This window comes from Ambystoma mexicanum, chromosome 4p (assembly GCF_040938575.1).
Source record: "Ambystoma mexicanum isolate Mex_15411 chromosome 4p, UKY_AmexF1_1, whole genome shotgun sequence".
In the NCBI taxonomy this organism is placed as follows: Eukaryota; Metazoa; Chordata; class Amphibia; order Caudata; family Ambystomatidae; genus Ambystoma; species Ambystoma mexicanum.
The window spans coordinates 710,924,002-710,946,255 of NC_090927.1; the positions used below are offsets into that span (position 1 = coordinate 710,924,002).

The 22,254-nt window shown below is 44.4% G+C and overlaps 1 protein-coding gene across 2 annotated transcripts in view; it reads right to left on the minus strand.

Moving 5' to 3' along the window:
• The window catches only part of IMPG1 (interphotoreceptor matrix proteoglycan 1), a 1,923,199-nt gene that overhangs the window by 319,675 nt on the left and 1,581,270 nt on the right, over positions 1-22,254 (minus strand). For both annotated transcript variants that reach the window (XM_069606284.1, XM_069606285.1), the window contains exon 14: positions 1,774-1,993. In XM_069606284.1, the coding sequence (XP_069462385.1) occupies positions 1,774-1,993 (220 nt within the window). The remainder of the gene's footprint in view (positions 1-1,773; positions 1,994-22,254) is intronic.

The window sequence follows — 22,254 nt, forward strand, 5'->3', positions numbered from 1 at the left end:
TGTGACAAGCAATTGAGAAACTCTTCGCACTACCATCCATTGGAAATCAGTTGGATTCATGGATCGTCTGCTGAGTGACACACATCTGAATCTCAGTGTAATCGACAACCAAGAGCTAGGAAGGAACAACACCCTAACCCACTCCTCTTATCCATCCGCCCCCTCACCCCTCAACTATCTCCTCACTTCTAAAATCTTGCATCCTTTCACTTCCCACATACCTTCAGATGAGGGACCAGGTCTAGTGTAATTAACAGACTCAGATCCCATCCCTCTTCTATCAACAACCATCTATCAATTTCTGTACTCCACAACCCGGGGGCTGCCCATACGGCTAACTTGCCCCGGTCCATACCAAACACAAACAACAGAGATTTTCAATTTGGCACATGAGTAACGGGTACTTCCGACCTGCATCCATCAATAAGACAGGTTTCCGTATCTGCCTTTCCGCTATCAGACTAACACACTCTGCCTCTCTATTTTAGCTAGCCATGGGCAGCAAGGCCAACATTTTTGGCAGAAGGGCACTATATAAGACCCATTTACATTACATGACATCCACTAACTAAAAAACAGAATTTGGAATGATGCGAGCGTACTCGATTGTTGAAGGTCAAAATAAGGATACATTGTAGGTCACTGCAGGATTTCATTAATCGAATAATGCAATCTTACAAATTAGTTTCTTTTAGGTTGAAAAGTATTACTTGGTCGGTTGACTAGATATATGGGTATCCAGTGAAAATTTTGCCAACAAAAATGTACTCAGTGAAAAAATTGTGGAGAAAATACCTCTGCATTAAAAAAAGTCACCATGCAAAAGTAGTCCAAAAATGGTGCTGAAAATTATCCAGAAATGCGGTGCTCCTGGGTATGTGCCAGGGCAAAGGGAGGACGGAGGGTGGGGGGTTGATGGACTTGTGAATGCTTTGTTTAGCATTGGGTTACGGTTAGAGTAAAGCTTTTGGGTAAGGGTTAGGGTCATCATAGTTGTGGGAGGGCTGCTGATGTTGGGAATTGGTTATTGGTCAGGATAGATTAAGTATCAGGATAGCGTAAGGGTAGGAGTTATGGTAAGGCTTTGAAGAAAGGGATAGGGAGTTTGGCGAGTGCTGGTGCTGAAGTTGTAAGAGCTACATAATTTGTGACAAGCTGTTGATGGGGTTGGAGTTAGATTCACTGTTCATTTTCTATTCATTTGGTGTTTGCATTGAGTCACATGCAAATAAAATGGTTTAGTGCATTGAAGGGTTAGTTCAGGGTAGAATAAGGGCTGTAATTAGAGTAAGAGTAGGATTTATTAATTTAATTAGGGTGATTCTGGATGTTCCATTAGAGGTTTGGGTCATTGTTAGGATAGTAGCATTGTACTTTTGTGTATTTAAAAATAGATTTTTTGGCGACCTTATCACTGGCATCATGTTCACACTTTGCATTGCTTGAGAATGACCACATTTTTTAAAACAGCTTTTAGATGACTAGTTTTTTTTAATGACTTCATTTTCACATAGACGTGATATATGCGCAGATGGGATGCTTTGACGTGAGTGCAGAAATAGGCACGTCTAATAATCATAATACTGGTTAGAAAAATTTGCCCCCCAAAGAAAGAAGATAGAAATTAGGTGTGCATGTATGGGATTCATATAGTGAAAATATGGTACCCTTATACCCCTTGGGGCAACCAATAATGGGGTAAGGGAACAGAAAAGTGTCAGTGAAGGTAAAACAATTCTTTGCAATGTGTCAGCCCTGAATGCGTGAGCTTACCAGGCTCGACATCCAGGGAGTAGCTGTCAATCTCCAAGTGGAGGCGCTGTGCAGCCGCGTCGCAGAAGTCTTCCAGCACGCAGTGCACTGCCTCCGTGATGTTGTATGGTACAGACTTGGCAAACTTCATTTTGCTGTTGACGATGACACTTCCGTTCCGGAAGTTCAGAATTTCCAATTGCTTAAATCCCGTAAGGTTGGTCTTGAGGTATGGCAGCAACTGTAAAACAAAATGTCATTTTACTTTAACTCCACTGTGAAAACTCATCTACTCTTAATTCCACATCCGTTTACTTTAAATTTTCAGAGTCATGCATCATTCTGGTACTCCTTTTTCTTTAGCACGGCTCCCCAATGCTCGACCATTTTCTTCATTATTTCCTGCAAGAGCTTCTTTGTCAGCTGTACATGTTTTATACAGATGGCTCTTCATTGAAATGGGGTCTCAGGTTAATACTTTTCAGTCTGGATATCTATAGCCACTGGGACACGCAGCACTGGTGAAATTGCTTTGTGCTATATTCTCATGGTCGATTCGAGTATAACGCTGATACATTTTAATCACAGACTAATTACCACGTTACATCTGCTGAAGAAATGTATTTGGAATATTTTTTTTTCTTTTTCAAGAGTTGCCATATTTTAACAGGAATGATCGAAATAACGCGTGATTTTTTGGGGGCTCCGGGTCACTTCTCCTCAGGTGACTTTTCCGTGACAGACCAAGCAACTAAACCCTCCTGTGGCAGCGCCCCAATGCCCCTCAGTCTTAACTGCACGTGGACATCACCATGACCCTTGCTTTTACTTTTGGCTATTAGGTGGCACATATAAGCCGCAACTATTGCATTACATTACAGCTATGGAGAAATTAAAAATGAGAAGGGACACACAGCTTGCAGGTGTTGTTTCGTTATTTACCCACCCAGTGACTGCCCATGGCCATGCTAGTCTCTATGGCCATTCCCACCCACTTCCTGCCCCTCCCCGCCCAAGTCACATCCTCATGGGGTCTCTTTGAGCTAACTTTATCAAGCCTTACAAACATATATTGTGCGCAAAGTGCCTACCAGTGTTTTTTTAAAAGCGGCCTTCTGAAAGTTAATGACTTAATTGGAGCTGTAAACGTGCAACTGCTGTAGTACAAATATCATAACCAGGTCTGCCTCCAGCCACTCGATTTATAAGCACTATGCGTGTGCTCCACTGAAGTTCTGTTAAAAACAAGCATTGGCAAAGCCAACAGTTTTGGTTTGCGTAGAAGCATTAGGCCTGTGCCAGGCACTGCTATTATATCAGGGCTCCAGTCGAGGGTACACGCAGGGGGACGGAGTCCACCCACGTTATTCAGAGGGGGGACTCAGTACCCCCCAGCTAAAATGTGAAACTTTGAATGTATGAATTAAAGCTTACCTCAGGGATCAAACCACTTTGTCGGTTTGTAGACCGGACACTTCACCACTGCACTATGTAACCTGATGAAGAATAATAACTAAAGGTGAAATGTCCCATTTCGATACTGCAGGTCCCATGGAAAACATTTGCATTTGTTCTTGGAGTTTAAAACATGCACACCTTTTAACGTTTTCAAAAACAGTATTAGAAGAAAATATCCTCTCTTGGTTTTGTGTGTGTGTTGATTTTATGAAAGGCAAATGCAATTTGCCCTGTGCAATTTGTGTGGTTACGCAAAGCCAATTTAATGAAATGTGCATATTTCACCTTGATATGATAATTTCTGGCGAAGTCACATCTCATTTGTCTGTTTGTGAGTCCCCTGACACTAATTGTCAGGACTTGACCCCTGTTTATATGGACAGGTACTTACACCATTTTGCTGCAGCTGCCATTAATGGCCAGTTAACTGATCACTTCAGTCTTCAGCAATATGTTGATGGTCCATAAGGTGAAATAAAGCAGACAGCTACATTGTTGCAATGAGTGAAAGTGCATGGACCCAGGCAAAACACAGAAAAGCACAGTGACCATGGATGGTTAAGCACAAGGGTGCACCCAGCATGGTAGGAGCTGGAGCCAGGGGGCAAACAATGGAGCAGGCCCTGTGTTTTTACGGGAATCTGGGTTTCCCTGTAAGTGTGGTTAAAGACTGGTGAGAGACCCATCCAGCCATCTCACAGCGCTCTCAAATCCTCCTCCAACAATACCACAATAGTCTACAAGTATAGAAGGCTGAAAACGAGGGTCTGAAGATGTACCTAGAGCAATAATAGTGGTTCTGATTTTGTAAATCCCACTCCCACCCCACACCCTTTCAGGATGTGTTTCGCATATCAGGCGTCTCTGTTTTTTAGTACTGTCATAATCAATGTCAGTATTATTACCCACTCATGGTACTCAAATAATTGACCCCCGAAGAATGAAGTTGTGTTGATTGGCATCATCAGTGCATAAGGCAAAGCTGGCAGATGGGCATCCAAAGTATCTCGAAATGCAGTGATTTCCAGCACCCCAGATGACCATGACACACCATACAAGCAATGTGTGCCTGCACGCCACAACAAGCAATTATGCCAGTGCCCCTGTATGAAGGCACACCCACCCTTTCCACCCCGGAGGAACAACACAGGCCTGAGTGGTGTGGTCCGGGGCACTGGCTGTGTTTGGGACTGGTGGATGCATTCTCTGAACCACTGTGGGTACCGGGCTATCGCCGAATTTGGTTGCATCTTAAAAGTAGTGTGTCCAATGCGTAACTATTACTGTGCTTGCCACACCCACAGTCTTGTTTCAGTGATTGAACACAGCGTGAACTCCTTTGCATGCATTTTCATCTCAGGCAGCGCAAAGTTCTGCTGCACTCATGAGGTACATGCTACACGCATTGGTGGGGCTTGTCAATGTCTTTTGGCTAATACTTTGACACACTTTGCTCTCTGCACAGGAAGGAAGCCACCAGCAACACACAGCAGACCTCCTCCCATCCTCATTATTATCCCCTCTCAATGTAATCTTTGAGACAAAGTTGAGCTAATTTAAGAAAGAGGGTTTTCAGTAATTTTACTTTACACGTTTACTTGATGTGTCATTTCAAGAATTGTTGTAGGGGCATTGAAACGACCTGAAATACAAAAAATGAAAGGGCCATTTCTTCTAGAATCAGCAGACGAACTTCCATCAGTTGGTTTTCGACAGAACAAAATGGATAGTTTAAGATACGAGAGGGAAACGGCAGCAATGACGTCTATACATCTCCGCAGAAAATGGGATTTCAGAGCTGCTTTTGCTCATGTCACTACACTGTTTGCTATTTATCTTCTGTAGCAACAGAACACTACCACGCCTTTGCAAACTGAGATCGAAGGTCCTTTCCTCAGACCTTCTGCCTTCACCATTTGGCGTGGTCTGCCTGCCTATTTAATGTGGTACTAGATCTATTGCTCGACCCCCAACTGGTCAAATTATTGTTGTGCTCTGATTTCTTTTTATACCATCAAAATGTAGATGGTGGGTTGGGTTCAGGAAATATTGACTGGGGTGGGGATGGCGGGGGTTACCAGATAGTCTCCCCCTTCATTACTAGTTAAAAAACAAATCAGTTTTAGTAAAAGAAAATTCAATCGAGGAAGGCATGATATGATATGATATTTTATTTATATTGCACCCATGCACAAGTGTTTTAGGGCACAACGAGGCAAGGGAGGGGTACAATAGAGGAACAAAACACAGATCTTAGTAGGCCCAGTGACATTGAGAACACGAAAGTGCAGGTGAGAAGGAGGGGGGAAAGTGCAAGGGGCAGGGAAGGAGTGGAAAGTGCTGAACATGTGATCAACGCCAACAGGTAGTGCGGCCAGCAGGTGGCAAGTGCAAGAATAAGACACATACAACATTTGTCAGAGAAGTTCAGGAAGGGCACTGTATGGTTGCAGATACAGACCCAAGTGCAAGGGGTCGCCAGGAGGCAGTGTGGGTGTGCAGCTGGGTGGGCAGGGATCTGGGCCCAAAATCAGAGGGTAGCCAGGTGCCCAGTGCCGAAACAGACCAAGTTCAGCAGTGGAAAGGAAGAGAGAAGGCAGAAGCAAAGAGGAAGGTTTTGAGGTGCTTCCAGAACCGAAGAAGGCTCTCCAAGTTTCAGATCAGTATCTACAAACCAAAGCAAACATTTAAATCCAGCAACGACCTTCGCCTCAAACCGCAACAATATGCAAAGCATTCTCTGGCATAGCTGTTAGACTTTGGAACTCGCTCCCAAAGGAAATACGAACAACAGAATATCGCCTAAAGTTCAGAAATTTGTTAAAAACATGGCTCTTTAACTCACAAAGCTAAGGAGGAAACATCATCAAGGTAAAACTGCCATCACAACACAATAAAAACAATGAAAACAACAAAACCCTGATTGCCCGAAACAAGGCCACCCAAAGAAATAAAGCACCCTACCAAAAATCGCCATAGAATAATACTAACTCGATGGATCAACCCAATGTGCAGAGAAGGACTCAGACGACTGCTGACTAACACTACTAAAAATGACCTAATACTCTGCATACCCACCCTCCAACAGTGAACAAACCATAGACATACCTCCGATGAAGAAAAAAAAGAAACAAATACAGGAAACTACAGACACGCCACAACACTCAACTACAGACACTCAACAGGACACTAAACCAAATGCACACAAACCATCCATATGAAATCATGCACCAAACACCACATACCGTCAACCAACTAAAAACAAACCAGCAAACAGTGACCATTTTATCCGAACTGAAGCTATCAACAGCACAGCAAAGCTCTTTTGCGCTTTCCCCTCTCAACCCCATTCCTTTTCAGATCCGCCAGAGCACCTGGAGACCATGAAAATGGAAGTGGTGCATGGTATACATCACAATAACATGACAAAACATATAACAAAACATTGTTTCCTATTTGAAATTGCCCTCGTTTGGCACCTCTGACCAGTAAATGCATCTGGTGGGCAGACAGGGACCTACAAAGGCAACAGCTGTTTGAAAATGATGTGCACTGGAGAGTGCAGATTACATCTCTTGAGAAGAAAGACATGCAGGCTTGTGCAAGCTTTAGATTGAATTTGGTGCTTGTGGAAGGCCCGGACTGATAGCACTCGGGAATAAACTCCTCTACAGAAAGGTAATATATTCTGCACTGCCTGTCTTCAAACATGCCTATGTGGCACTTGTGTTTTTTCAGTGAAGTGGGGTTATTCAGAAGGACGTCTATAGGCTTTGGGGCGAGATTCATTCTTTGGTGCATGACTGCCAAATATCTTCCTCAACCTAAAAAGGGTGATACATCACAATTCTGGAGGGGAGATGAGATGAGATAGTCAACAATACAGTTGAGCACAGAGGTGTATGTGGCAGTCAGGTTCTAACAGCCACTATCTACCTACAGTGCACACCGCTCAACAGAGGTGCCCCTTCCATAATGGTGAATGTTGCAGTGCCCCACCAGAGAGTATTTTAGCACCCAAAGGAGAATGACATACAGAATGCTTGTCGCCAAATTGGATTTTTTTCTGAAATAATCTTTATCTGATAGGACAATCTATCTGTGCCAGTAATGGTCACTTTAAATCACACACATAAAGCTGCTGCCAAAACTTATTTGTAAAGAATGGAGGGTGGTATCTGTGATCTCAAATGGTAGCAATCCATGATTAACCAAGGCTGAGACTCAAGGGAGGTGATGCAGGTTGATTCTTAGGTACAGTGAATCCCCAAGCCCCCCACAATGTGGAATGTCAACACACACTATGGTATGTGCTAACACAGTTCTTTTGATAAATAGATTAGGTTCACATGAATATGTGCGCATAAACATGACTCACTTTGTACTCAGGACACTGTAATTCAATAGTCAACAAAATGGGACTCTTCAGGAGTTGGGTGGTAGCCCTTGAATCTGGTGGTAACCGTATTAGCGCTGCTAATACCTCTCTGCCGGATCACGAGTCGGTGCAAATACCGCCAGTCCCAAAATGTAGCAGCACTGTAACAGCCGGCGGTAATAGCACTGACAACACAATCCGCAATTACAGCTGTATCACTAGTGCATGCACAGCAGTATTAGAATCTAAAAACAGTGCTAATACAGCTGAGAATTACCCCAAGCCTCCAGCTGGAGGTAAATGAACCCAAGTGCCAGGGATCAAGCCACAGGTGAACACAATGCACTCCAGTGGGCTATATAAGACCCACCCAGGCCCCAAACACTGTTTCCAACACCATGCTGACATTATTTGTTGCAAGCCGGAACAGGCAGCTGCTCATGCTATGCCTGGACCTTGAGATGCAGGACAACCAGGCCAGGGCACAAGGAGTACAGGGGGGGGATGAAGAGGAGGAGGAGGAGGAGGAGGAGAGGAGCTCCAGCCAGGCAGGCACCCATCGCCAGGGTCAGCCCATCACCCTCGGTCCTCAGTGACACCCAGTTGATAACTGAGTACCGCCTGGACAGGTAGACCATCACTGAGCAGCTGCCACAATACATGAAGAAATTGGGAGCAGGATTAACATCCATACAGTCGTGTCCCACTGGTGAAGCTGGTGGCAGTTCTGCAGTTCGTTGGGAATGCTAGGCATTTCTCCTCTGAACAAGAGTGTAGAGGAGGAGCCAAACGCCTCTACCGGAAATCCCGCCCCTGTCTTGCCTATATGTTGGAAACCGGAAATTGTGACAAGTAAATCACCAGTAATGATGCCTATAACACAAAAAGCCTTTGAGACAAGGTATCCATTGAGAAAACAGTTCTTTATGTATACTCGGAGAGCTGACGTCCTCTTAGGCAAAGTGTAAAGATGAATGAAAGAGGAGATTGGAGACATCACTGGGAGCAAAGAAGACGCACCAAGAAGAGATGCCAAGAGAGAAGGTGAATGGACCTTATAGAATCTGATGATGAAATAAAAACTTGAGTAACATTTAATGTGCAGAATGAAGATTGCACATGCGAAGAACACTGAAGAAAATATAAGTCGCTTTATAACTGTACAGATGCTGCAATGCAAGTAGACTAAGTAACCATGAAGGCTGGCTATACGTAGTGAATAGATTACAGGCGCTGCCACCAATATATATATATATGTATGTGTATAGAATCTGGATGTTCCACGTCGCATTTTAGCAAACCAAGACCTCAGTAGCAAAAGGGCTGAAAGTGTGGCACAGCAGAGAAAAACAGCTGAAGATGGAGGAAAATACAATGAACGTTGGAAGCGAGGCGAGCTCCTGTTCAGGTGCAATGGAAAAACACTATGAGTGCCAAGTTGTATTCATTTAACAGTATTAAATGTGAAGAAGGAGCTAAAACACAGTCTCCTGTCACATGCAGTAAATGGAAACAGACTTTGGGCAAGCCGCATCAAGACTGAAGATAAGAATGTGCTCACACTCCCTTCTATTCTCAGGAGCAGTGATACTTTGCAAGGCAGAGTTCAAAGACCATTCGAATGACAGATAGCAGGAGTGATGATGGATGATGGGCTAATTGAGTGGGGAGGCATGGTTAAGTACACCCACAAGCACCTGGGGTACCAGTTTGCGTGCTGCTAACGAGTGGAATATTCCCGAAGGGTACAAGCATGCCAACCAATTATAGAGGTCCACGTAGCAAAGAGCACTATAGTTTGAGAGTCAATGAAATGTCATGTAGTTGATGACAATGAAGATGACTTGCACTAGGGGTGGGCATAGTTGTCCACCTGACTATAGAGACCCGATCATAATCCTATCCCCCATAGAAAGGATATCTAGATGTTCCCCGTATACCAATAACAATCCCAGAAAAGTTTTCTTAGTTTTCCCTGTAGTATGATGTCAATGATGATGAGTTATTTCTATAAAAGTGTATTTTTATCATGTAAAACATTGAGAGATATGCTTTGAGACGTCCGTTGATGTCCGTTGTATTCCCTATTTTAGACAATTGACAATAAAACAGTTATGTTTTGCCAACTTCCTGAGTAGGTCTTATTATTGGTGTAAGTATAAATTCTGCATCCCCATCCATCCAATGAAGCTTTACCTCATTAAAAGGGCCTACAGGTTCAACAGTATCAACAGTGACCCCAGACATGTGTTTCGGCCTAGTCAGGCCTCATCAGTGAGGTGGAGCTGTGCCTCTCTAAGAACAGTGAGCAAGGGGTCCACGTCGGGATTCCCCTGGTAACTTAGGGTGAAACCCAAAGTTACTTAATATGCAAAGCAAGGAGGTTCTGGGAATCCCTATACCAACACGAACACAGCCCATTGACCTGTTCTTGGGTGGATGGCCTCCGGGAGTGTCTCAAACACGTCTTTAGCTCTCTGTCCCTTTCACAGAGGAGAAATATCCCTGCATATCAGTGTTTGTCCTGCCCTGGGGCAGTCCATTACCGAATTTCTAGGAAATTCTCCTCTGAACAAGATTACTAACAGCAACCCCAGACTTGTCTTTCAGCCTAGTCGGGCCTCCTCCATATGGACACTGTGTGCAGTGAAAAAACAACAGATGTCCACAGACTTGTGGAACTCTCCCATCCCTCGCACACCCTGTTTGTGTTATACAACTACAGAGAACTTAAATATATTCTTTACAATAGAAAAAATACAAAACGTACCTTCCAGGTGAAGACGTAGAACATTTTTTTTTACTGTGCTTATATAATAAATGACATCTAAATAATATTACATCATATATTCAGTTTCGATTGTATTTACATTGTGTGTCTTATGAGTCACACAATTTCATATTGTACATAAATCAATCCAACAATTTCGTGATTATGTGATTATTTTGGCTTAAATATTCATCAGTATGCAGACAACATTACACAATCAAAAAATATATTCCCATCAATTTTGCCTCATTTGTTTACACCAATAAGTTCTTGGTAGCTGTAGTACTGTATTGTCCTAGTAATTTGCTCAACGCGTTTCGGGAATTTGTTCCCTTCATCAGGAGCTTTTTGATTCACTGCGACACTTCTCACTTCATTTTATCTATAAAATAATATTCAAAAGTCAACTAATGATTCTCAATCTATTCTTTGCATCCGTAGCATTTTGTCATGTCTCTTGCTAATAATCACCTGGATGATGATCTTTAGTCTCAATTACTTTCAAGTTGGATATAATGGATTTCCTAGCTTTGTTAGCTTCGGATGTCTTGCCTACAGCCCACACTCTTTTGAAGTTAAGAGAGGTATATTTGCTAAAAAGGGTAACAATAGAGGGTGATATATCTTATAAATAAATGCATAAAATCACGCTATTCTGCAATATATGCAAGACACATGGATCAAAGAGAAATTTACTGGATTGAAACGTTGAACAAACTGACCCCAGACGGGATGAATGAAGACTTTACGTCCCTTTCTGTAACCGTTAACATTCACAAGAACAGATAATAAATGTTGAGAATTGTTCCTAACTAGTTGTTTCAGGCAGACAAGTATGAATGTAAGTGTTGAGAGACAACACACACATAGTAGTGGTTCACACCTAGAAAAACCATCTGAATGGAACACCTGTTCTGTACATAATACTGTTGTGTCTAACTGTACTATTTCAGAGGTCACAACCGTCTAATGTTTGGAAAAAGAATTACAGAATTATAAACAGGTGAGAATGGGGTTTATAGACCAAAGGTAGATATCCTAGAGGCTATAAACCTCTTAAGTCTAGAAAAATAACCACACAAGTGGAAACAAGGGAGAATGGTTTTCTAAGGAATAAAGGCTAAAATCCATTACTTGAATACTGATCTCTAGAATGTGAGCATGTTTTGTTTAATAAACACACGGATCATGAAAATACGACTGTTTGAGCATCCTAGACTTACTGAGTAAGCATGTACAGGCTTATGTTACAATTAATAAAGAATGAATCATTCCATTAATCTTAATCACAATGTTAAAAAAATATTTAGAATTTAGACAGAAGACACGAGCAGGGCTATGAGATATATAAAAGAGGCATGAGTCTGTCATCACATTCCAAATTCGGACTCGATAGGATTCGCTTACAATGATCGGTCAGAACTTTGAAGACTAAATCTGAATGATGGATATGAACACTCATACTGACTACCTTAACTCTGTGGATGACATTTTTCAAGACTACATTTAAATGCTGAACACAGACGAGTAGTATGAATTACGAGCTCTAGCTGCATTTATGAATGATATTCCATCTGAAAGATTGACACTTGTTAATTTAGAAAAGGTGAATATTGTTCCCACACACAGGGACTGAAAACCGTCAAAAGTGAACAAACACGTGATGTCATTAATCAATCCTCTCCATGTCCACAACGGTACTGCATCTCTCTTCCCAGGGCTTGAGGTCGAGTACCAGAGGTGAGCATCCCCCTGTGGCTAGGTTGTCCAGTCTGTGCTGGGACAGGAGTACCCGGAACCACAGGTCATTCCACCTTTTGCAGCAGTCTTCCGGGGAATGGGGGACGCGGCTGACTGCCGACATGCTCTGGCTCACTGCCTGCCAGATTTGGGTGCGGCACTGGGTTGATGGCTTCTTCTGTCTGGCACCATAGGGCTCTGCGTGGTGGGCCATAACCTCATCCACCAAGACATTGAGCTCTGCCTCTGTGAATTTGGGCTAGCAAAGTCGATCTTGGGCTGCCTTGCCCCTTGCCCTCTCCGATGACATTTCAGATGCTCTGGAAGTGTGGATGGCTCCCAGGGGCTCTGATTTTTGATGGGTTCTGCCAGCGGTAATAGCGTGCACTAATAGTGTGCTCTAATAGCACCGGCAGCGGTAGCGCTATTGGCACTGGGTTTTTGGGCGGTAGCCTGCTTTCTGGTGCTGTTTCTGCCAGGTACAATTAGCGTTACTGCCAGGCTGCAGCGCTATTTGCGCCAAGGGTCCCTCTCTAATGCTATTTCCACTCGGCGGAATTGGTGCTCACTTACCTCCCAACTCGTGATGAGGCCCAATATGTACAGTTCTACGTGGTACTACAGCAATTCCTAGGTTCAGCAATAATGCACCAAATGGTTGTTGTAATAAAATGCATACAAGTTAATAAACACTGTTTAACCTTAAAACCAAAGTTCTAGAAATGTGGGCAATTACTTAAGAACACAAGCAGAATACTTCTCTGGGTAAAAATGCAATTCTGGTTGGGGATCACCCCACCTGGGCAACCTGCAATAAAAGATAATCTTTAATTTGCTTTTATATTAAAGCCCAGTCCTTAAATGTTCAGTAATTGTCTACTTTTCTCTTTACAGGTCTTACCATCCCAAAGTACCTGGGAAGCACCAGGAGACCAGGGCCCAAGACGTATATGAGACCCCTGGCTGGACCCTGAGGGAGGAAGCCCATCTTCCTCATCTCAGTACCCTGCGTGCTTTGGAAGGCAAAGTGGTGGAGTCTCTCATCTTTACTCGACAATGACCCATGAGGATGGAGCCCCTCTGAAAGAAGTCACTGGGTCATTGCTGTTGAACAGGAGAAGGGAACAAAGCAGTGTCGGAAAGACAGCAGTGAAGGTCTGTTGCTGTGGTATTCATGGCCAAGTTGGTACGCTGGCTGTAAATGTCCCACAAAGCTGAAACTCACTGTAGATCTCGACAAGGCTTGGGAGGTGAGGATGAATCCTTTTGTTTTCATTGATGACTTTCGGTGGCGACGGGTGCAGTGACAGAAGTAGGCATTGGGTTCTTCAGTGCTGCAGCCACATCACGGATGACAGGATGGCTTCTGGTGACTTGGACCTGAACACTGGACTTCTCTGTGGTCATCACCATGTCTGGACCCTCAAGACTTGTTCTTCGGTTCAGAATAGCGGGAAACCCACCGGTTGGCACTTTCTTTGCCGGCAGCAACACTGAACTTCCTCAGCCGTGGAAAAGTGGACAGATGTTGGGTCTGCAGTGCCACTTGAAGATTTCTTTAGTTGTTTGGAACTTGGCAAGCTCTGGGTATTGAGCAGCACTATGCCAGTGCACCCTTTCTTCAGGGAGATACACAGCAGTTTGTCTTTCTTCTGGGTCACAGAGAGCATGCGCACACAGGATGGTGCTGGTGGACTTCATGGGCTCAAGGTGTCTGGTTACTATTCTTCTGAATACAAAAAGTTATCTCGGCAGGACTGGCTTCCAGGACACTTCGGATCAAGGACAGCAGTTGCACAATGTCCCCTCGAAGCTACAGGAAGAGGTCCACTGTACAGATCCTTTCTTGATCAGTCCTTGAATCAGCACAGCAGCCTTTGGAGCTTGTGAAGAGTTGCCACAGAAGAACTTCTTCCTCCAGCCGGATTCAGGATACGCCTCCAGAAATACTCCAAGCTTCTGACACAGAGGTGAGGGGCCATCTTTTATACACAAATCTCCCCATTCACTCAGGCTGAGCTAGGCTCAGTCAGCCAATTATACACTAATGCATTCATAAAGCAGCACCCAATCAGGCTCACAGGCATTCAGGTCAGACAAACAAAACCAGACACTCAAAACAGTGGATGTGCATTGGGGGCAACTTCCAGCCTTTCAAAGCACACACTGCATGGACTCCAGTTTCAAACTGGGCAGGCTCAGGTAGGACCACAGATATTGTGACACAAAACTAAAACCCGACACCCACAACATGGAATGTGGTTTGACACCTTTCTCCATTCAGACAGGTCCCTCCCCTAGGGTGCACCCAAAACAAGCAGTCTCTAGGAAGGCTCCTACCAGTCTAGCAGGGGCAGCCCCAGAGCCATATATGGTCCTTCCACCCAAAATCCGATTAAGGGAAGGGAGACAGAGCCAGGGATTCTCAGGATTTTGAGGAAGAGGAAGGGAAAGGCAGGAAGCCATGAGGTTTTCAGTGTCCATCTTTGCTTTGTCCAGGAATACATTGATTCCTATGGCAGAGCCTTGGGGTCCCAAAGTGGAGGAGGCCCAGAGCCACAGCAAAATCAGCATGAAGCTGCCACCAGCCCATACCCTGTTCTGTGGGGCATCACACAGGTAACCAAAAGACACACACTAGGTGTACTAGGGGTACAAAGGTGTACTCCTACCCATGGGTGCCATAGGGGTATCCCATGGGTCCTTGTTCACCAACATTAAACATGAAGATCTGTACTGCCAGAGGTCCAAACCAAAACGGATGGCAGACAACATACCAAAAAATACATACAGGGAAGTAGTGGGAGAGGGACAAGGAGGCTCTGTCCCCCCAAGGCATTTCCAGAATCCCACTATCTATGCCAGACCAGGTTGTGGCAGCAGTTCATGTATGTGATTTAAAGTGACCATTACTGGCATAGACAGGTTGTGGGTCACAACATATCATGCCAGTGCCAGTAATCATCACTGTAAATAACATTCATGAAACTGCTGACAAACAACGTATCTATGCCAGCAGTCTCTGCAAGGTATTTACAGTGACCTAACTGTATAGTTGGTCACTGTACATCCCTTGCAGAGGTGTTACAAACACATGTGCATGCAAACACACACATATACAGTCACACTCTGATCCAAACATACACATGCATACATACATGCACAGCTACAGACTCTCTCATTTAGTCATTCATGCACACATACATGCATATAATGCATTACATTCAAACATGTGCATACATCTGTGATCAATTGACATCTGGCAAGGGTGTTAAAGCCCTGGCTTTATTGATTTCTATTAAATAATAAAATGATGCAGGAAATTTCATCTGTGAAAGGGGAATCTGCTGGTCAGATTCCCCTTTCTTAAACTCCATTCCAAAAGCATAATGTGTATGTGTCTTGCTGCATCATAATTCTCATTTGCAGCACATGCTCTACCAGTGGCACAGAGCAGGTTCAGAGGTCACAGTTGACCATTTGACAGCTACAGTGACAGCCAAGTCCCGGCAGCGCAGGGGCTGCATTCATGGTAGGCCCATGTACCACATCTATGGTGATCATAAGCAACCTGAGCTTATGGCCCTTTAAACAGGTAGCATGCCGTGCAGTAGATGGGATGCAGAGTAACTCTTACACCAAATAATCAAACCACTCAGGAGGTCGGCAAAGTGCGTTTATTGTTTTATTATCAATTGTCTAAAACAGGAGTTACAACGGACATCAACGGATGTTGCACAGCATTATCTATTGAAGCATTTCATAAAAATTGTACTTTTATAGCAAAAACTCATCATACATGATGTCATACTATGTGAAAAATTAGCAAAACACCCACCGGAGATTGTGGTTGGCTTAAGGGAAATATCTAAGTATACTTTCTATAAGGGGTCAGGTTGTGGTTGGACATCTACTGTCAGGTGGACAACTCATGCCCACCCCTTGTGCAAGTCATCTTCAACAGTTACTTGACAGGCAGTTCATCATTGGCTATCAAACTATAAGGCCCTTTGTTACATGACCTGCTACAATTGGTTGGCACCTTTGTGCCTTACTGGAACATTCAGCTCACTAGCAGCACGTAAGCTCATACACCAGGTGTCAAGGGGTGGACTTGACCGTGACTCTCCATCCAATTAGCCCACCATGTCTCATCAACCATGTCTTCTGCCATGCAGATTGTATTTGAACTTGGCCTTGCAAATTATCCTTGTTCCTGAGAATATATGGGAGTGTGAGTATGCGCTATCTTGGTTCTGGACTGCATGCCCAACTTCTATTTCCATCCTTGGCTCCCGTGGCAGGAGACCACAAATCTTTTTCTAGCATTTAATTGTATTAAATGAATAAACTTGCCACTCATGGTGTTCTTTCTTTGCGCCTTAACAATAGATGATTCAGTGTCTCAGGCGCACTGTTCTTCAAGGATAGATAACCAGATCTTGGCTGCTTGAGTCTTGACACCAGGCCAGGCAATTCTTCTAGGCCTTTCCACAATCTCAGCCACTTGTTTGCTGCGACACAGCTCCTGCCTGCTCTCCATGGGTTTGAACTTACTAAATTGTAACACATATGTCCAGCTTCTATATAATGGCGGTTTTGCCTGCAGTCTATTTGCTACGTATAGCCAGCTTCTATGATCACTTAGTCTACTTACGTTACTGCATCTGTACAGTTATTGAACAATTTGCATTTTCTGTAGCGTTCTTAACAGATACAATCCTTATGTTGTATATGAAAGTTTACTCATTTTTTTACTTCGTCATCTTTTTCTATAAGGTCCATACATTCTTTTCTTCAGCCAGTATTCTCTATGCGTCACAACAACACAGACAAACTTTTCAAGATCTGCAGGGAACCAGCCAACCCTTCCGCAGTCTCTGCCTCCAATTCTCCTTCCCAGGCTCTCTGCAACGCTCTGTCCACACACTTTGCCACCAAAACTCAGCACATCCTGATCAACCTTGCTACATATCCTCGGAACCCATCACACACAGCCTTACCTCCCTTGGCCCCGCACCCTCCTCCTTCCTCCTTCTCCTCCTTCTCCCCTGTCATGCCAGAAAATATTAATAGAGTTGTCTGTTCCATGAAGGTCTCTTCTAAACAGGTTTCCCCTTGCTCATCCAGGCCCATCAAGAATAAGATTGGCTCTCTTGCCCATGTATTCATTGATTTCTGCAATCTCTCTTTTGATACTGGATCTTTCCCCTCCTCCCTTAAGCACTCCCTTGTGCACCCACTCCTTAAAGAACCTTCTGCAGACCATACCTGCCCTGCCAACTACCGTCCTATTTCCATCACCCCCTTCTTGGGGAAGCTGCTGGAGAAAATGGCATTGTCCCAACTCAACTCACACACCGAACTTGTTGATGGTCCCCACGACCATCAATCTGGATTCCGAGCATTCAGAGGCACGGAAACTACTCTTCTGAACACCAGTAAAGAACTGCTCACATCTCTGGACTCCAACTCTCCAGCTGTCCTCATTCTTCTCAATCTCTCCTCTGCATTTGACACAGTCAACCATTCCATCCTCATACAAAGGCTCCACAATACCCTTGGTTTTTCGGAATGGGCACTGGACTTGCTGACATCCTTCCTTACTGACCGCTCTAACCAAGTCATCCTGGGCACCTTCTCCTCTCCTACTTCCTTCTCCACATGTGGTGTCCCCCAGGGTTCTATCCCCCCCTTGGCTCTTTAACATCTGCATTGCTCTGCTTTCACACTTCATCTCTTCCTTTTCCTCCAATTTCCAGTGTTACGCAGATGACACCCAGCTCTTTTTCAAGCTTCCTGCTGACCCTCTTGCACCCAACATCATCCCTGACTGCCTATCTGCCATCCAGTCCTGGTGCACCTCCAATGATCTCTGCCTAAACGGCTGAAAAAATCAGATCATTCCAATCGGGACCCCTGCTGCCGCCTTCTTCCCTTCACTATGGCCTTCCTCCTTGGGCTCTCCCCCTGCTTCTTCTTCTGAATCCAGAAACATTGGCGTCATCTTCGACACCTCTCTCTCTTTCCTCCCTCACACTCAGGACATTGCCGAGATGTTCCACTTTCAGCTCTTCCTTCTCAAAGGAATTCTCCCTTTTCTCAATTTCCCCCAGAGGCTCAATATTACCCAAGCCCTGTTTCTCCCTAGGCTTGACTATTGCAATAGCCCCCTCCTGAATTGACCTTGTCAACTCTGCACCCCCTCCAGCTAATCCAGAATAGGGCAGCAAGACTTATCCTTGACCTTAAGCCCAGGGACCACATCTCTCCTGCCCTAAAAAGTCTTTAGTGGCTCCCTGTTGCTGCACAGATTAAATTCAAATCCCTCTGCATCATCAACAAGGCTGCCTGGGCCCGGGAGACCACACTATCTTCAACTTTATCTTACTAAACACTCTCCCTATAGACCACTATGTTGCTCGGGCACCAACTCTTTCAGTGTAAAGCGTTTCACTAAACAGAGGATAGTGGTTGTTCGCTTTCTCAGCTGGCCCCCTCCAATGGAACAGCCTGCCCCTCCCTCTGCGCATTGACCAGGACATTTGTAAATTCCGGAAGCTCCTTAAGAATGTCCTCTTTACCTCCTCCTTCCCTTCCACTCTCCTCTGCTAATCCCACAATTGCTGTAATTGGTGTCCGGAGCCTTTACGCATCCTCGGGGTCCCTGACCTCCCACACCCAATCGGCCCAGTTCCTGTCCACCCTCAGCACTTGCATTGGCGCACCCTCTTCCTCAGTGGTTCACACTTACATCTAACGTGGCTCTGGCCGTGTAGCACTCAAGAATCATAGCACTCCACCTGTGGCTCAACCATGAGCTCGGACTCCCCAGCACGTACCCCCTCTGCCCTCTTCCTTGCTGCACTTGCACGTTCTGAATACTCACAGGGCATAGCAGGTTCATCCTTTTTCCCTTTTCCTCCCACTGCTCTTAAATATTGTGTTTTGTAATATGTTTCACTCCCTTGTTCCCTCCCTTCGCCCTGTGGGCACTTTGAAACAGTATTTAACTTGCTGTGTAAGCATCGAACAAGCAAACGATAAATAGATAAATACATTCAATTTGATATCACACATGTGTCAGCACTGTGGGCCCAATTCAGCTGTGGAAGAGTTATGTGTATTAATTCCAGACAAGACTTCCCTTGCCTGCTGTCATGACTGTAGCCTTGCAGGGATTGGCTCTCTTCGTTCCTTTGTAAGGGCAGGTAACATCCTTTCCCCAGAGACAGCCAGTCTGCAAGAAGCGGGCCTGGGAACACGAATTGAAGGGCACACCAATTCACAAAGGGATAGGTCACACACCAGGGTGCTGCATTTCTAAAAGCCTTTGATCCTTTTTGGAAAGGAGGGGGATGGGGTTAGCACAGCCAGGGAGAGATCTATCCAGTTTTGGGAACATTCTGCCATCTTGGTTCTCTCTTCCTCACTTTCTCTTTCCTGTCCCATTTCCTGTAGCACAAAGCACTTTGGGTATGATGTCAAAGGGCAAGGTTCACTCATTTCTATAAGCATTGGACCCCTAAAGCAGGCTATATTTAGTTCACCCACATGTGGAAGTGGAATGTTTAATAGAATGGGTCTCACTATTTGTTTGAATAATCCTTTGGACTCCAATCCTGAAAGAAGATTTTTTGTTGGTCCCTGGTGGGAGAGCAGTCCTTTCCAGAGTCTTCCAGTTGTGAGGTGAAGGCAGGTGTTCCAAGGCAGAGGTGAGATCTGTACCCTAACCATCCCAAGGGATCAGTGGGGGTGATTTCTGCTCCTGGACCAAGACTGCATCCTGCTAAATACCCTGTTCTGTTACCTGTGACCTCCCGAATTTGCAGGAACTTTCAAGGTGTGTGCCAGCCTCCCCTATATTTGGGACCCCGAGAACGGACTAACCGCTCTCAATTGCACCATTGCCTCGGCTCGAACCAACAAAGTACCAATACTTTACATTGCTCGAGTCCTCTTCCAAAGTACCAGTTTCTTCATCACTGCTCGTGTAAGTCAATTGACCTGACCCTGGTGTCTCCCAAACCGCGACCTCCAAGCCCTGCATAGAATTGACTCACGTGCACATCCCAGTACCAGCTTGACTGGTACTCGAACGGCCTCGAACGGCAAACCAAATCGGGTGACTGTCCAATTCCTACAGCTCAAGTAGAAGATTCGAGACTGCAGCCACCTTCTGTTCGACCCTGACTCGACACCAGTTTACTGCTGGACCACTGTGACAGCCGAACTGAAGAGAACCCGCGATCGATGCTGAGAAGCCTGAGTCGATGTCATCAAACCACCAAGACGTTTGCAAAGGTATTACTGACTAATATGTGCCTCCCTGGTACATCATTGGGCCCTAGAGACTGGATAGGACATTTTAATCCCTCTTGCAACCTCAAGAACATATCCTTTGAACATTGTGGTCTTTTATTGCCTTTTCTCCCCATCTCATTACCCATAGTGATGCTTCTATTGTATCGTTGCATATTCTGTGTTCTTTCTACAGGGGTAGGTTTTTACAGTGTTTTCTAGTTAGTTATTATTGGACATGGTTCGGTTGATTAAAGTATATTCTTTTTTATCGAATAATGATTGGACATTCCTTTATTTTGGAATTTTATACATCACCGTTTGGGTTACTACTAAACAACATTCACACCCCTCTTGAGAGTATAGCCTTCCCTCGGCCCACATTACCACAAAAGGCAAAGGAGGTATATCTCTTGACTGTGCCTGTTTTACCTTTATGATTGTGTTGGCTCTTGGCTTTTAGAAGTGTGAGGGCTGAGTGGGAATTTTAACATATATTTTAAGATCTTCGTACTCCTGCAGGGCAGAAGTCAATTTGTCACAACATCAAACATACATATACATATATACATAAAATATATACGTAATACATACATACACAAAAGACTTACCTTAGGTCCTCTTTTCTTTAGGGTGTCAGGGACACTGTGCATGACTGGGCAGCAAACTCGACATATGCAGGCATGCAACGCTGGCAGTAACCCTGTGAGTAGCGCGCTACACTCGTCTGTGCGCCACTTGCTGTTTTTTTATTACCAGGTTTGGTGCTCAGTCAGGGTCTGTCCTGACTGAGCACTAGTACTGTGGGTGGCATGGGGGCACACTGGGCACCAGGGGAGAGACAGAAAGGGCCGCCGACTCCCCAGCTCCCCTGACTCTTCCCCTGCTGACATGAGAGAACACATGGCCTGTTTTTTTATTTTGCCCAGCATTTTGAATCCCTGAGCATGATTTGACAAACTGCTTTGAATCTCAGTTAATAAATAGCTGACTAGGGTTTGCGAAGAAGTCAGAGACATTGCTTTGTCTGACTGGTAATCGCTTCGGAGCAAAATGCAATAAAGCTCATGTTTCTTGTGGTAGGGGAAGCCTCCCCTCCGCCAAAACGATCTAAAGCAATATTGGGTACAGCTGAAAGATACTTGCTATTAGGTCATAGAAAGTGTGCTCTGCAAAGACATGTCAGTGACATGAGTGTCATTAAATGAGCATCCCGTGATTTGTGCTCAGACTAAAACATTCATAAAATGCTTATTTATTTTTTATTTTTTATTTTTTATTTTATTTTAATTGTATAATAGTTCAAAAACTTAACCTTTACAATATTAACATTTGCAAATACTTAACAAAAATGACACATATCATCTCAAATTTCACAAATGATAAAACATTTTCCAAAACCTAATAAGAAAAATATGTGTTTCACTTAAAATTATAAAACATCACATTAAAATAGAAAAACAAAAATAAAACAGGAAAAAGAACTAAGTTATTTTTCAAGTCGCCACACCTCCCACTTGAAGGCCCTGCTGCTTGCATTTACCAGACCAGGTCGCTAGCCGAAATCACCACAACATTACTCCTTACTCTGAGCAGCATAAACCAGCTGTTGCACTATGGAATTCCAGACCCTATAAAGTGCCAACAATGCAGTTATTGATGTAGTATTTACGCAGATCACCCCGAACTCGTCACTTTTAAAGTTATATAACAGGTGACCCAGTGCCACCATATGCAGGGAGTCACGTCTAGGACATTCCGTCAGGACATGTCTAGCCGTCTCAAGGTTGGAAAAAATTTGGCAGATCCTGCAATATCTGGCCTCTGTGGACCACAAATGGACAATTGGTTCACA